Source organism: Poecilia latipinna, unplaced genomic scaffold (genome assembly GCF_001443285.1).
Source record: "Poecilia latipinna isolate Pla-1442-1.1 unplaced genomic scaffold, P_latipinna-1.0 Scaffold508, whole genome shotgun sequence".
Lineage (NCBI taxonomy): Eukaryota > Metazoa > Chordata > Actinopteri > Cyprinodontiformes > Poeciliidae > Poecilia > Poecilia latipinna.
Genome location: NW_015113124.1, coordinates 1 through 14,334, shown reverse-complemented (window position 1 = coordinate 14,334; position 14,334 = coordinate 1). Strand labels below are relative to the sequence as shown.

Genomic DNA, 14,334 nt, shown 5'->3' with positions numbered 1-14,334 from the left:
TGACTCTTGAATTCCGAAATTCGTCGGAATTCACAATCAGAATAAATCAATTTTTATATATATATTATATTTTTAAGATTACTTTTGGCTTTTACTTTGCTTCTTTGTAGAAAGCAAAAAGATTTTACCCTTTACTCTCTCAAAAAGAGATTCAAGATTTCACTTGAACAACATGTGAAATTTCAACGACAAGCTTCAATAAATTTTTTTTTTAGGATTTTATTTGATTGAACAATTTTAAAAGAATTGAGCGTTTTGTGTACCATGCATTTGTTCCCAGCCTCCTTTACTTGTGTGCCCCTAAATAAAATCCACTTGAGAAGACACATGATTAGTAACTAGAGTCCTCTTCTGTGTCTTTCAAATTCAGTTTAAATCCAGCTGTTTGTTGGAGAACATTAGAAAACAACAAGACACAACATGGAGGTTTGAGATAGTGATGCCGATGAATCTTGCTTGAGTTGTTCATACAGATCTCTTTGTGTTTTTCTCCTTCTCTAGCGTACAGTGATGTTTTCCCCCACAAGCATTCATTAGCTGGCAAGTTCCCATTTCCAATTCCAACAATCCCTGGATGGGAGCCTGACACCAATCCGTGGGACGATTACCTCTACCCTCCAGTAAGCTCAAACCCAAGAGAGCTCATGCATCACAGAGGTGAACAAGTCTTTTCTACTGTAACTTCAAATCGTCTGCAGATCGTTTCTGGCCCTAGAGTAACCTGCACCTCTCTGCAGGCAAACCGAAGGTTCATCTGACCAGCGACAGCCCGGCTCTCAATGGCTCATGCATTACCTTTACTGCTAAGCTGGAGTATCCTCCATGCCAGAAGGAAGACGCAAACGGGGACCTTGTCTGGGACGAGCACTGCGAGGACGGTACGGAGCTGGAGGCCTCAGGTGCTACCAGAAAGTCAAGCTAGGGCACAAATGGCACATCACACCTCCGAGACATAGAAAAATGATCAGTCTGGAAAACTGTTAAGCTGTGATATCTGTTTTTTTTTAATAACAACAAAACAAATGTGATAAGAGTAAATAAACACAGAAATAAGGGTTTGCCTCCTCATAAAATGAAAAGTCAATTTCATTAAATGCGTACCGACTGAATTCGCTCAACAAACTGAAAACTTTTGAATAAATCTTATTTCAGTTACCTCATTGTACACTGACAGTCACTCATTAGTAGAGTTCCACAAATCTAATTATTATTTTTTTTAACAAGACATCCCCTTCTTTGCATTTGGACAGCCAACGGACAGCTTCGCTCAGGCTACGTCTATAACTGGACTTCTTGGTTGGATGACTATGGCTTCGGGAAGTGCACAGACCCGATAAAATGCAACGTGTTCCCTGATGGGAAGCCCTTCCCCCAGAGCAACGACTGGAGACGCAAGAGTTACGTCTACGTGTGGCACACAATGGGTGAGACTGATACGACAAACGGCAACAAGCAGAACAACAAACGTCCCTTCTTACGAGCCTCCTCCATGTTTCATCTCTGCTTTCTAGGCCAGTACTACGAAACATGCGATGGCTCTTCTTCCAGTGTGACCATCAATACCACTAATATCCCGCTGGGGGGAGAAGTCATGGAGGTTATGGTGTACAGGAAGCGTGAGCGCAGGAAGTACAGCCCCTTGACCAGTGATAACACCGTCTTCTTAGTCACAGGTGGAGGCATATTTACATGTTCAAGTGTCAAACAAAACACAACCTGAAAGGTTTTAAAATAATAATAGCTACTTCCCGCATGCCCTCAGATAAGATCCCACTGGCCGTCGACATTTCCCAGAAGTCCGTAGTCAACAAGTCTGCCAGTGTTTTCATCCGTGGAGAGGAGATTGTCTTCAAGGTCCAGCTTCACGACCCCAGCGGTTACCTAAAGACAGCCGCTTCAGTGGATTACATCTGGGACTTCAGAGACGGAAACCAGGTCGTGACACACCGCGAGGTGACCACGCACACCTACAGCACGCTGGGAAGGATGAATGTGAAGCTGGTGGTGGAGGCCGCGTTTCCTGTCGAGTGTCCACCCACCTCCGCCACTCCGACTCCGAGGCGCCCCACATCACCACCTCTCACAGGTACTCGACCGAGACAGCTTGTAAAAGCGTCCTGGTCAAACGGCATGATGTTTTTTGGCATGGAGAAGTCGCAAAGCTTCCAGAAAAGCTTAGTTCTGGCCGTTAATGTTAAGAAAGGGGTTTATTCACAGCCTATTAATGAGTGGCTCTTGGCAGTAACCAAACTAATCGGATCTGAAACAGGAGTCCTGCCAACATCACACAAGTTTGCGGCCACACGAACTAAACCTCGATGAAGCAACAGAACAGAAATGATATTTTGATGATAATGCAAAAACATGACTTTTCTTGTGCGATGTAAGCTCTTGCTAAATGTGTTGAAGTTGATTGACCCCATTGGCAGAACCAAACTTTTTGCAGCACCCAAAACTTCCAACACTGCCCAGGTGTTTGGTGTTGGATTGTGTTTGATTATCTGAATCATATCAATGTGACAAAACAGGCAAAAACAGAAACAATCTGTACCAACCACCTGTTATCAATTGGCTTAGCAGAGAAAAGACTGAGAAACAGCAACAACCAACGGCCATACACTGCATCTGCATGAGATTTCTGATTAGTTCCACCTTGCATGTCATTAATTTTTCTAAACATTAACCTAATTTTCAACAATTTCTATAAACTTATCACCTTACCGAGCCTAAATCCGACTGTTTTCTGTTTAGCTCAGTGTGGAATACGAAAATTATTTTTATTTGCAAAATGACAGAGTGACGAGCAAGATGTTTTATTTTCATAGCTTTTCTAAAACGCTGAGGGTTTGCACCCATTTCCTTAATATTCATAAGAATAGCTTTGAATTAAACGATTCAGCTACTTTTCCATAAAATCATGACTCTAAAAACTGTTCTTATGGGTCTTCTCCGTCAGCGGCCCCCACAACTCCTCCGGCTACACATGCTGTCACAACGAAGATCAAGACGACGTTGGGTGAGTTTGCTTGTGGACGGGACGTACGGTTTGTTCATGAAAAGAACCATCTCGAATGCCTTTAACTGTCCCTCGTCTCGTCTCTGTTTCAGCACCACCCAGAACCAGCCAGCCCGTTAACTCCTCCACTTTATCTGCCGTGACGACGACGACGACGGGGTTGCCCACCACAGAGCCCCTCCTGTCCACGGTCGCCACAGAATCCAACCCCACCACCCTGCCTTGGCTCCGAAGCAGGGGTCTCAACGCCAACGAGTGTTTCCGATACGCCTACGGAACCTTCTCGGGCAACATCACTATAGTCGGTAGGCTGGGCAGAGTATCTAACGATTTCATTTCTTCTTTTTAACAGTAAATCTAGCAGCATCTCCTTTGTCCTTTGATAACTGCGTTAGCTCCAGCTTCTCTCAAGCGTGTCGTCTCGCTACTTGTGTTCTACGCAGAGCCAAAGCCCCCACTGAGGAACCGGCTAAACAGTCGCATCTTGGACGTGTCGGCTGCCAGGGTGACCAACACCGACGTCAGCTTCAGGGTAAAATGTCTGGGAAGGTGAACATTTTGTTTTCTTTTTTTACTTAAAATACATACCATTTATTTAAATCTAAATATTAAGAAATGTTTCAACACTCCATTTGATTTTGAGATCACATTTAGATGGAAACTGAAGAGTCCTTAAGTACAAGAATGCTAAGGAAATATAGTATTTTAAAAAAGACTGAGTTGTAAGAGAATCCAAGTTGTAAGAGCAATAAGCGGGACAGGAAAACCAAACCTATTTGGGATTCTAGTAAAGGTTGGATTGGAGTGAGTGAAACTCCAGCATCTTGACTTGAACAATGTGGTGAAGACACATCCAATCTTCATTTCCAGTTTATTCAATAACATAAAATCTGGATTTTACCCAGTTATCTCCATCGCTCTTTCGCAGCATCCCCACTTCAGCCTGCACCATCGTGTCAGACCCCAGCTGCTCTCAGGTGCGCAACATCATGTGCGACGACGTGCCGCCTTCATCCGAGTGTGAAGTGCGCCTGCGGCGAAGGTTCCTGGAACCGGGCACCTACTGCGTGAACATCACCCTGGAGAACTCCAGCAGCATGGCACTCGCCAGCACCACCATCACCATCAGCAAGTCTCAAGACGCACCCGGTTGGTTGGAAAAGTGCTCTGGAAACATAATGCCCTCCTCAGAAATTTTAATTATTTAATAATAATAATAAAAAAAAATTGTCCCTATTATTCATCCCAGCGCCTAAAACTTCAAACACCGCCCAGGTGGTTCTGACTTCAAGCGCCGTGCTGGTGGGAGTCTTCGCGATCGTTGCCTACCTGGTGTACCGGTGAGCGTGTCGCACTTGCATCATCATTTTGAATCCTGTGAATTAATGACCCATTCACAACAGATGACAAGGATGTTTTCTTGTGCAAATAAAACAAAGAATTATGACCCTCTAAAATCTTTCTTTTTTTTTTTTCTTTTTTTAAGACGTCACAAGGTCTACAGACCCATCCGAAGGTCGCTGGTTGAGGATGCCTGTGCCAATTCTGGTGCTGCAGGTCACATGGTTCGCCTGAGGGAGGCGCTCTTCCCCTCTAGCGAGGAGAGTCGCCACCTTTTGACCGAGAGACAGGCTTTGTAGGGTTTGGAGGAGTTGCATCAAATAAGCTTTTTTCTCTCTCCCTCTCTCTCTTGTGCTTTAAAATAAAAGACACTTCTGAAATGAAGCAATGAGAACTGATACTAATAATGTCCTAATTCAGCCGAATCCTAATGCTCTACAGTTCAGAGAAGATGTACTAAAGAGGTCGCTTGATTTGTGGCTGCTGCACTAATTTTAATGTCAGCTTGGAATGAATTTGCTGTGAAGGAGTTTCGATAAGTCATATTGGTGCCTTTGATTAAAAGCAATATGAAGAAATGTCAACATCGAGGATGCGTTGTACCTTTTTCCGTAAACTCTTGCAAAACCTTTGGTTTTTGATTCATTATTAAACAATTTCAACTTTAAAGTTCGAGTCCTAAATTATTTAAAGATCTCTTAAACAACTCATTTCATTAATGTAATTCTTCATGATATATTTGTGTCATGCTAAAGATTTTGCCCTGTAATCTGACTAATGAAGTCACCCTGGTATTTGCTGAGCTCATGGATTCCTGACACTATATTGCATGTTTTAATGTGACAACTGAAGGTTTTCTTTGATTGTTCCTGTGGAAAACTTGCAAAAAGACACAGATGAAAGTTTTTTTTTTCTTTTTTCAGAATGTCCAGGTATTAAAAATTAAGTTGCTGTTTCAATTGTAGAGACAATAACAACAATACAGAAGTCTATCTGAATCATCATACTGATTGTTTTTGTATTCATCTGATAACGGCCACTGAAATATTTAGTCTCAATTTGCTGTTTAATAAAGAAATAAAAAAAAAAGAAACTTTAATGGCATTGAAAATGTTTACAGCAGCATCTAATACTTGAAGGCGCCTAAGGATACACCAACCAGTGCATTTTCCATGTACTTTTCTTGCCTCGGCTATATTTTGAACAGTTTTGATATAATCCAGGACATTCAGGAATGAAATATCAACTTTGAGGTTTTTTGTTGTTGATGGAGACTGCCAGGGTACACCTGTAGTTTTAGATTACTCTTTTTAAAGGGACAGCATTATGCACTTCCCAGACACACATAGTGCAATTTAGTATGCCAAGTGGGGTAGGGCTGCTTAGAAACTGCAGCTCAGAGGAGAATCTGCGATTTGAAGGCGGCGCTTTCTCCACCTGACAGGTGTTTTGCACAGCTGAATGGTTGCCACTGGAGACTAAAGGGTTTTTCAAATGTGCATGAAAGAATCAAAGCAACATTCCAGGTATGTTTGATAAGCTTTACGTGATGTAAAACTAAAAATGAGTCGATTTGATTGTCGGAGCATTCTGCAGTAAACATTTTCTCCACGCACTGCTACCCCACTCCATCCGGATGTGAAAAAGGAATCCAAGTCAATGACTTTCAAGATGATACTATGTGAAGTGTTTTTTTTTTTTCTTCTCACGCCCTCCCCCAAACGAGCCAATAAAACACAGCTGGGTAATAAAATAGGCAAGTATTTCAACCTAATGGTGATCATCATCTTCAGAACCACCAACTGGTTTTTTATTCCTGGTTGGTTTCTGCACATAATCTCCACTCAGACTCTTTAGTTTTCCATCACAGCCTTCTACAGTTTGGAAATCCACAGGATTTTTTATTTATTTTTTTTAAAAACTAAAATGATGCCAGTGACAAAGACAGGACTGCAAATGAATGCATGGTACTCTTATGAGTCCAATTTTACACGTCAGTCCAGCAACATTGCTGCCAAGAATCAGTTAAACACCTTTGAAGATGGAATTTAATTGAAACAGTAAAACACTAGTGGACATCCACAAAGAGAAATCTGGATTTGCTTTATTTCGTTGTGAAAAAGCTCTTTGGCAATATGTCTTACGCCACTGAAAAGCCTATTTATTCTCTTAAATGGTGCCACAATAAGGAAATGCAAGTGTGGGCTGTGTTGGAAAACTTGCCAAATTTGTCCTCGCTCGATGCCAAACAGCTTACTCTGCCCTTGGTATTTAATCAAATTGTATTACTGAAGTTTGAACACACAAGAAATCAACTTAATTCAACATGGAGAACCATATGGAGCCAGAACGGCCAGAATCTTCATGCCTCATCTGGCATGAGCAACGCAACCAAGTTGATCCAATGAGGTTTTGTGGTAAGGACTGAAGGGGAGGCTTTTCCTTTCCCTCCAATCTGAAATTATAGAGAAACCCTGAAACAAATTTGTGGATTTTTGGGAGGGAAAGTAAAGACGTCAAAGGTAAAAGCTCAGACAGAGAGTGGCAATATGTGATAGATGCAGGCTGGAGAATCTCAACATTTCTGCACTGCGATTGCCTCCAATGCCAAAAATAAAACCTCCGCCGTTTGAACTCCATTGCATTTTCTTTACGAATGTGTAAAGAGTATGTAATTTTTACTTGTACAAGATTTGCCATGAAGCAAAAGAAATAAAAAAAAAATCCCTTATGTTATGCGCTACATTTAGAAAAAATAAAGCACATCTGAATTTCATTTGGCAGATTTTTAAATGAGTCGAGAATGACATTAAAGAAATGTTGGTTTCTTGAATTGTATTCTACCAAATAAAATGGAACTTGGCAAGTTTTATGGCAAAAGCAATGGATAATCATTTAAAAGTTGAATTGTGCAGACCTCAAGGAAACGACGTGCATAAAACAAAGGACCCACTTCTGTCATCAATATTAAAACAAAAAAAAAAAGAACTTTATTTTTTTTTTATTATTTTTTTTTATTTAGAGGCATTTGACAAGTGGAGCTGTGTGGTTGTGGGGAGGTGACGGGGCACAAGTATGGTTGCAGAGAGGGGGAGGAGAGAACATCATGCTGAAGATCGATCACTTTTCCATAAACAGATTCAGTCCCTCTAATTTGTCCCATACCAAAAAAAAAATGTTCCACATTACACAACCAAGAAACGCTAACCGAAAAATGCCATCAAATCAGCGAGTGTAGCATCTTGTGAAAGACAAAACAGACTTGCATTTTCTTGTCTTTAAGTCTTATAAATCTGAAAGAGGAAATAAAACAAAAACAGGTCCTATTTTGCATTAGACTGAAAGCAAAAATCAAAAGATTTGATTTATTTTCCAGAAAGAAAGAAAAAAAGTTTGAATACATGTAAGCCACACCACCAAAAACAGAAAGCAGTAAGGAATAATCATTGAGGATCTCAAAGCCAAAAAGGAGTATATATAAACACTGATCAAAAGAAAACATTTCTATCACTTTCCATTATTCTCAATTCTACAGAGTTCATTAGTTTAAATTTTCGTTTCTTTTCTGGGGAGGTGCACAAAAGTTTGTGTGTGGGTGTGTGGGAAGGGATGGGTGATGGGGGCGGGGCCTAACAAATGGTAGAATGCCTCCAATTCAAATATGTGTCTAAAGAGGTAGATCAAAAACAAACTGGATGAGGGGAGGGTGGGTATCAGGAGGATCATTTTAAGCATCACTTGTGCCCCTCGGTTAAGCGTGACGTCAGAAGGGCGCACCCAGGTAGAAACAAGTGTTCGGGGTACTGAGGTATTGGTGCGCGCTGGCGCTCAGTGGGGGCGGGGTGAGGCGTCCAGTGCCACAGCAACTCCCTCCCCTACCCCTCTCCCCCCTCAGCTGAGGTAGACTGCGTTCTACTGTGGAAGCATGGATACACTCTAGCACTTTACCACAATCAATATATATTTACATTCGGCACGGAAACAAAAAGGAAATAAAATTACTGTTTAGGATTTTTGCTTCCTGTCCGAGTGGGGTGGGGGGCGGGGGGGGGCTCATTCACAATTATGCGTCATTTAACTTGTTTTCCCCTGGATGAGCAACCAAAAAAAATAAAAAATTTATCTAATCAAGTTGCAAAAAAGGACAGCTCACTTTCTCCAAGCCCAAAACGTAAAAATGCATCCATCTGTGCCACTCCCCCGACTCACCATGAAAAGAAAATGAATGACTTGATGGCCACGTCACTATGGCAGAGTTTGAACCTTACCAGGATAGCGTTAGCAATACGGCGCCGGATGACCCAGAAATGAAACAGACCAAGAGAGGGAAGTAAAAAATAAAAAATACAGATGCTCCGACAACAGCTACAGGGAGGACCCATCACAGTTTGAGCTGCAGCATCCTGACCGCAGCCCTCAATAAGAAGGCAAAAAGAATTTGACATTAAAACTACCAGCGAAACCCCAAAATAAATGGCATTGCTGCAAATATGTATGGTTGGCTTTTTTTTTTTTTTTTTTGCATGCGTTTAGTTGTTCTGTACTTGCTTTTGTCTTCAAGAAGATGGTGGACCGTCAATGGGGAAAAAAACTGAGGCAATTTTTTTCTCTATATACTTCTCCGTCAGCCGCCAGCTGAGGGGGTGAGGGGGCGCCAACTCTTGCTGCAAGGCTGCTATGTACAAATAAATTTTATGTACAGAGTCATCTTTGTTCACACATCCACATGTACAATGCCGCCTAAAGCACCAGAGTTGAAGGCAAGGTCAGTTGGCAGCTGACCCGGAAATTTTAAATTTTCTTAAAAAAATAAAAATGTTCAAAGACTATCAGCTTTATAAAGTATACAAAATACCACAAAAGCAAAATAAAAAGAAAGGAACTTTTTTTTTCTCCATATAATCATTTTTTTTCTCTTCTGAGGTACTAGATCCTGAGGTAGTTAAACAAAATGCATAAATTGGTTTTTCAGGGCAGCAGCTCGGCACCCTTTTCTCCAAAGGTGTCAGTCGCAGCGATGCCCGCTCTACTAAATATATATATATATATGTATTTATATTTATATATCGATCTATTTATATAGGTCTATCTATAAAATGCATCCGAATTTTTCTTTAAAAAAATGCCACTTTCATTCCGAGGGCAGGACGCCTGATATATAACCGACCCTCACAGGGGTCCTGTCCTAAAACAAGAATTTTTTCCCCTAAATGTGGCCCACCTGGCCAGAGCCAACCCTCCCCCCAACTAAACCTCTGTTGGTCCGACCAGGACCAAGCAATGCCTTTTCTCTTTCCACGGAAAAACTCGTGAGAAAGCTTTAACCAATTAAGAAAAACTAAACAACCTAAACATCTTTAAGGTACCACACCATAGGGGGTGATAAAAAAAGGGGTGTAGGGAAGGGGGGGGGTCTGTATTTCTTCCTCATAGTTTTAGTGTAAAAAGAACCAAATAAAAAACAAACTACACCCAAGGAGGGGGTAAAGGAAGGGGTTGAACGGAGGGCAGGTGATGTTGGCGAAAGCCCTCTAAAGTACATTCTCACAGCAGACGCAGAGACGTGAAGTGGGTGGAGCTTAAGAGGTGTACGGTGTCGTCACCCTCACTTTAAAGTCATCAAGTTGTTCAGGGAGGGGTGGATGTTTGGTTCCGATGACCTTGACCCCTGAGATGTGCATTAGGATCCACTGTCATTTTTCTTTTCCCCCTATGAGCTTTTCTACATCTGTTCATCTTTCGAGTTTCACGACGGATCCAGTCGCCGTTCTTCTAGAGCTTGCTGGAGCTTCACTTCCTGCGTGGCGTCGGAGGCTGGCCGCCCGATGGAGACTTGGGCTGCTGCTGCTGTTGATGCTGCTGCCTCCTCACCTGAGTCAGGATCTCCTGAATCTTCCTCTGGGCCAACTAAACCAGATAGAAGAACATTAGTGTCCTCAAAACTCATCATTGGAATTTTAGGATTCATTTGTAAATATGGCTGAGACTACAAGTTCCCCCACTGAATGTTTTGTTAAATTTGCTGCAAATATGTACGGTTGGCTTGTTTTTATTATTTTTGCACACATTTAGTTGTTCTGTACTTGCTTTTGTCTTCAGGAAGATGGTGGACCATCAAGGGGGGAAAAAAAAAAAAAAAAATGTTGAAATTACTTTACTGCATTTATTTATTTTTCAGATAACTGACATGAACATGCCCCCAAGAGATCTTTCAGTTACAACAATGTAAAGTAAAAAAAAAAAAAAAAAAAACTCCTTTAGAAAAGCAAATGAATGCAAATTTATTGCTTTTTCTTTTGAAAGACACTGCTGTAGAAGTTATATCTTTCACTTTTAACAGTTTTTGTCCAACAACTGCATGCATGTAATCAGATTCACTTAATACCAAGTTTTGCTGTGACTTCAACTACTCCAGAGGAGAAATATAGTTTAAATGAAGATTAAGTCGAATGAATAAACTTAATGTCAGAGTTTTGGTTTTGTATTTTTAGACATTCGTGTAATTGGTCACAGGTTTTTTTATTTATTTATTTTTTTTTTTTTACAGTGAAATGTTTACACATCTTGAAAACTGTTGCCTTGTACATCTATGATTTCCTTGACCCACCTGGCATGCAAAGAAGTGTCCACTGATCTTCACTATGACCTGGTCGTTCTCGTCAGGGGTCTGGTCCCTGGGAACCACCACTTCTGCACAGGTCAAGTTCTGCAGCTCATTCACCTGCAGTCACATATTGTATACTTATTACTGGTGCACAATTCAGATCCCCCCCCCCAACCAAGCCCAACATCCAGGAGCATCCATCTATGAAGCTATATTTACCGTTTTTCCACCTTTCCCAATGACGCGTCCAGCAGCAAAAGAGGGAACCTTGATGTGCGCTTCCAGCTTCACCTCTTCTTTCGGCCCAAAAAAGTTCTCCTCTTTAAGCTTGCCAAAGATGCGACACTGAGCCTGAAGACAGAAAGGTTCAAGTAGAGATTAAATAAAACTAACTTTTAACCAATTTTAACATTTGCTCTTTCCAGCCGAGCAACGTCAAATAGGACAACCTTCTAAGTCATGTGAGAGATACAACTTCCAAACTTTTAAATCAGCAAGTCTCAAGGTTCTCCACCTTAAACTGAGCTTCTGGTGGCCCGACGATGATGACCATCCTCTGCTTGGCATCCATTCCTTCTGCTGGAGCGATCTGAAAACAGGTAAAACGCAGCATTAACGGCAGCCTACACCCAGACGTCTACCTCCTATCAACACAACTTTTCTCCTCACCTTGATTGAGGCTCCTGCAAAGTGTGACAGCTGTTTGATGTGTTGGCCCTGTTTCCCAATGATGGCTCCCACTGCAAGCGCAGGAATGAACAGGTGAACTGTCTCAGACTCCGGCTGGCCCTGCTGAGCGAAACAAAAGGTTACAAATGTGACTGGAAGACTCAAATGGGACCGACGCTACAGCTCCAGCCACCGATGTGCCAAGGCAGATAAGGGATCAAGCAGAAGCTGCACTATTCTGTAAGAGTTGAATGTAGACACTTGAAATTAGTAGCTGAAAAGGAGTAGCTTCTATCTAGAAGAGAGACAAAAGGTACAATTTCTATTATTAATCTCTAAACTGTTGGATTAGATCAGTGTAAAAACATGTAGGGATGTGATTAGTCCAAGATGAACAGCATGATGTAGAAACATGTTGGTGAAAACTTGAATATGTAAAGAAAAGGGAACACCGAAAAGTCTCGTTTAATTGCACTCCATGAAAAGCTTTGATTTAGTAACGTAAAGAGGCTCTATAGTTTAGAAATCAACATTCACCAAAAACCAAATTGAGTTCTCTAGACAAGGTCAGCATAAACACTCATTTGTTGTTTTTTATGTGTTGCTTGCCATTCACTCATTTAATTCTAATATACAATTATTCTTGAATGTTCACATCTTTGCTACAACGACAAGCTTCAAAGCATTTATGTGGATTTTGTTTGGTGGGCCAATACAGAGTTTTAAAAATAAAACAACAAAACATGGTTTTCAAACTTTGACAAATCTTAAAATTGCAGTGTGCATTTGTTAAAATTAGTGCACATGGTGGGAGAATGCTTTAAAGACAACTATGACCTGCACACTCCACAAATCTGGCCTTTGTGGAAGAGTGGCACAAATAAAGCTAGAGTTCAAAGAAAGACATAAGCACTGCATCGTGTCCCTCTAAACAGCATCAGGACTGTTAAAATTATGTTCTTAAAATTTAAATAAATAAAAAAAAAGTACCCTTTTTCTCCAATTTCACAATTATGAATTGCTTTGTGTTGATCTTACAGATAAAACCTAATCATGCACTGACGTTTGTGATTGTAACGTCACCACAAAAATGTGACAAAATTTAAGAGTGAATACTTTCTACAAGGCAATGTAGACACTGTCGATTGTTCATGCCTGGTAGAACTCTGCTGTTTATGCAATAAGACAATATTTTCAGAGATGCAGATGTTTGGTAGAGGTTATAAAAACCATTCGCCTGCTTAGCTTTTTTGGTATACAGCGTATCAGAGAAACCACTAAGGTCACGTTAATATTGGAGTCTGCCATCCTTCTCGCACTCACTGCGTATTTAGAGAGTTTGCCTAAATCCCAATATATGGGGAAATGAAGGAGAACTTTACAGCAAACCCAAACCCCTAATCTCGCAGCGAGCAGCCACAAGCCGTGCAAAGCACTTTGGGATGGGTGACTTACAGCAAGTGGCTGGCTGCTTGCCGACAGCATAGAAGCCCAAAATGGCCCCTCAGCCCCATAAGGACTGCACTAGAGGGGAAAAAGGAAACGTGAAACTCTGTTGCTCAAGACCGATTTCTGCTTTCGTTTCAGTTGCAGACTTCACAGGCCTCACCCAACAATTTAGAAAACCGAGTCAACAGTTCTTGGCTTTGTAGTGTTGGAAGTGTTAATAGGCGGCAGACTTGTCACTTACGCCATACGAGCATCCACCGTGAGCTCCAGGAGGCGAGACGTTGGCCATGGAGGGACCCATGCCTGGTGCTCCACTGGGGAACAAACCCAAAGCGTTCAGATTCAAGCCAGGAATGAGGTTGGATTGGAGCTGTAAATAAAATGGTAGTATATTAACTGGTGACTATTCAAATGCACTTGTCAAGCATCCTACTTTTTCATTTTGACACCGCCGTACTCCCAAAAAATAAAAAAAATCTGAGCAACTTCCACAAAAGTTTTCAAAAACCAGGCGCATAAAATGAACCTCGGCTCGTAAGATTTCCTACAATTCAAGTAATGCATATTCATCCTACCGGCAATAAAAAATACTTAAGGTAAAATTAAAAAAAATACCTTAAGGATTACTGAAAAACGATTACTTTTTCAGTAATCGTTAAAAGAAAAAGTTCACTGAATTTGTTCATTAATCCAAACATTACAGTTTGTCCTGAAGCACTACAAGTATCAAGATGAAATATTAAGTCATCTTCACATGATATTTCAGGATCTGAAAGTGCTGCCATAGCAGTCGAGTTCAACAGATACGCCGATAAGGAATTAAGCATTTTACTTACTAAAGCAGAACTTTTGGCTCTTTTCTGCCTTTTTAAAGTCAGTAGTTTCAAAACTGGGCACAAACACGCTCATATCATACAGAAAACAAACTTTATAGGAAGTAAAATGGAGGATAAAACAGAACGGTATACAATTCAAACATTTCCTCTTTTAATACAAAGAACAATACATTACATATTTAAGCATTAATAAAGAGGTGGTGTGCACAAATGCATTAAAATCAGTTTGTTCAGGAGTTAACCTGAACTTTCTTTTTAATTGATGCCACAAATTTTGGTATTTTGAATATTACCTTAGTTTTACCTCTAGGTGGCACTTTTGTGTTTGAAACAATTCTTGCATAAAAAGGTAGGAACGTTTAATTTGGTGTCAGACCATGTAATTTGAGAGAGTTGCAGTTCTTTAGGATTACTGTCAG

General features: G+C 40.9%; 2 protein-coding genes across 2 annotated transcripts; one reads left to right on the top strand and one right to left on the bottom strand.

Annotated features, from left to right (window-relative positions):
• The first annotated feature begins 480 nt into the window (after positions 1-480).
• On the top strand, positions 481-5,026 carry LOC106952327 (protein QNR-71-like). Its single transcript, XM_015040368.1, has 11 exons — positions 481-657; positions 738-899; positions 1,251-1,424; positions 1,512-1,673; positions 1,763-2,086; positions 2,957-3,016; positions 3,109-3,321; positions 3,460-3,565; positions 3,945-4,165; positions 4,266-4,356; positions 4,503-5,026. The coding sequence occupies exons 1-11, from the start codon at positions 645-647 to the stop codon at positions 4,654-4,656; spliced, it is 1,680 nt and encodes a 559-aa protein (XP_014895854.1). The 5' UTR covers positions 481-644; the 3' UTR covers positions 4,657-5,026.
• Positions 5,027-7,324: 2,298 nt separating this feature from the next.
• LOC106952325 (insulin-like growth factor 2 mRNA-binding protein 3) lies at positions 7,325-13,449 on the bottom strand (the record flags this gene model as incomplete). The annotated part of the gene is made up of 7 exons (XM_015040366.1): positions 7,325-10,264; positions 10,965-11,078; positions 11,181-11,312; positions 11,476-11,550; positions 11,631-11,750; positions 13,086-13,154; positions 13,321-13,449. Coding segments are annotated over 7 exons (756 nt in total), but the record flags the coding sequence as incomplete, so codon positions are not given.
• Between the last annotated feature and the right edge of the window lie 885 nt (positions 13,450-14,334).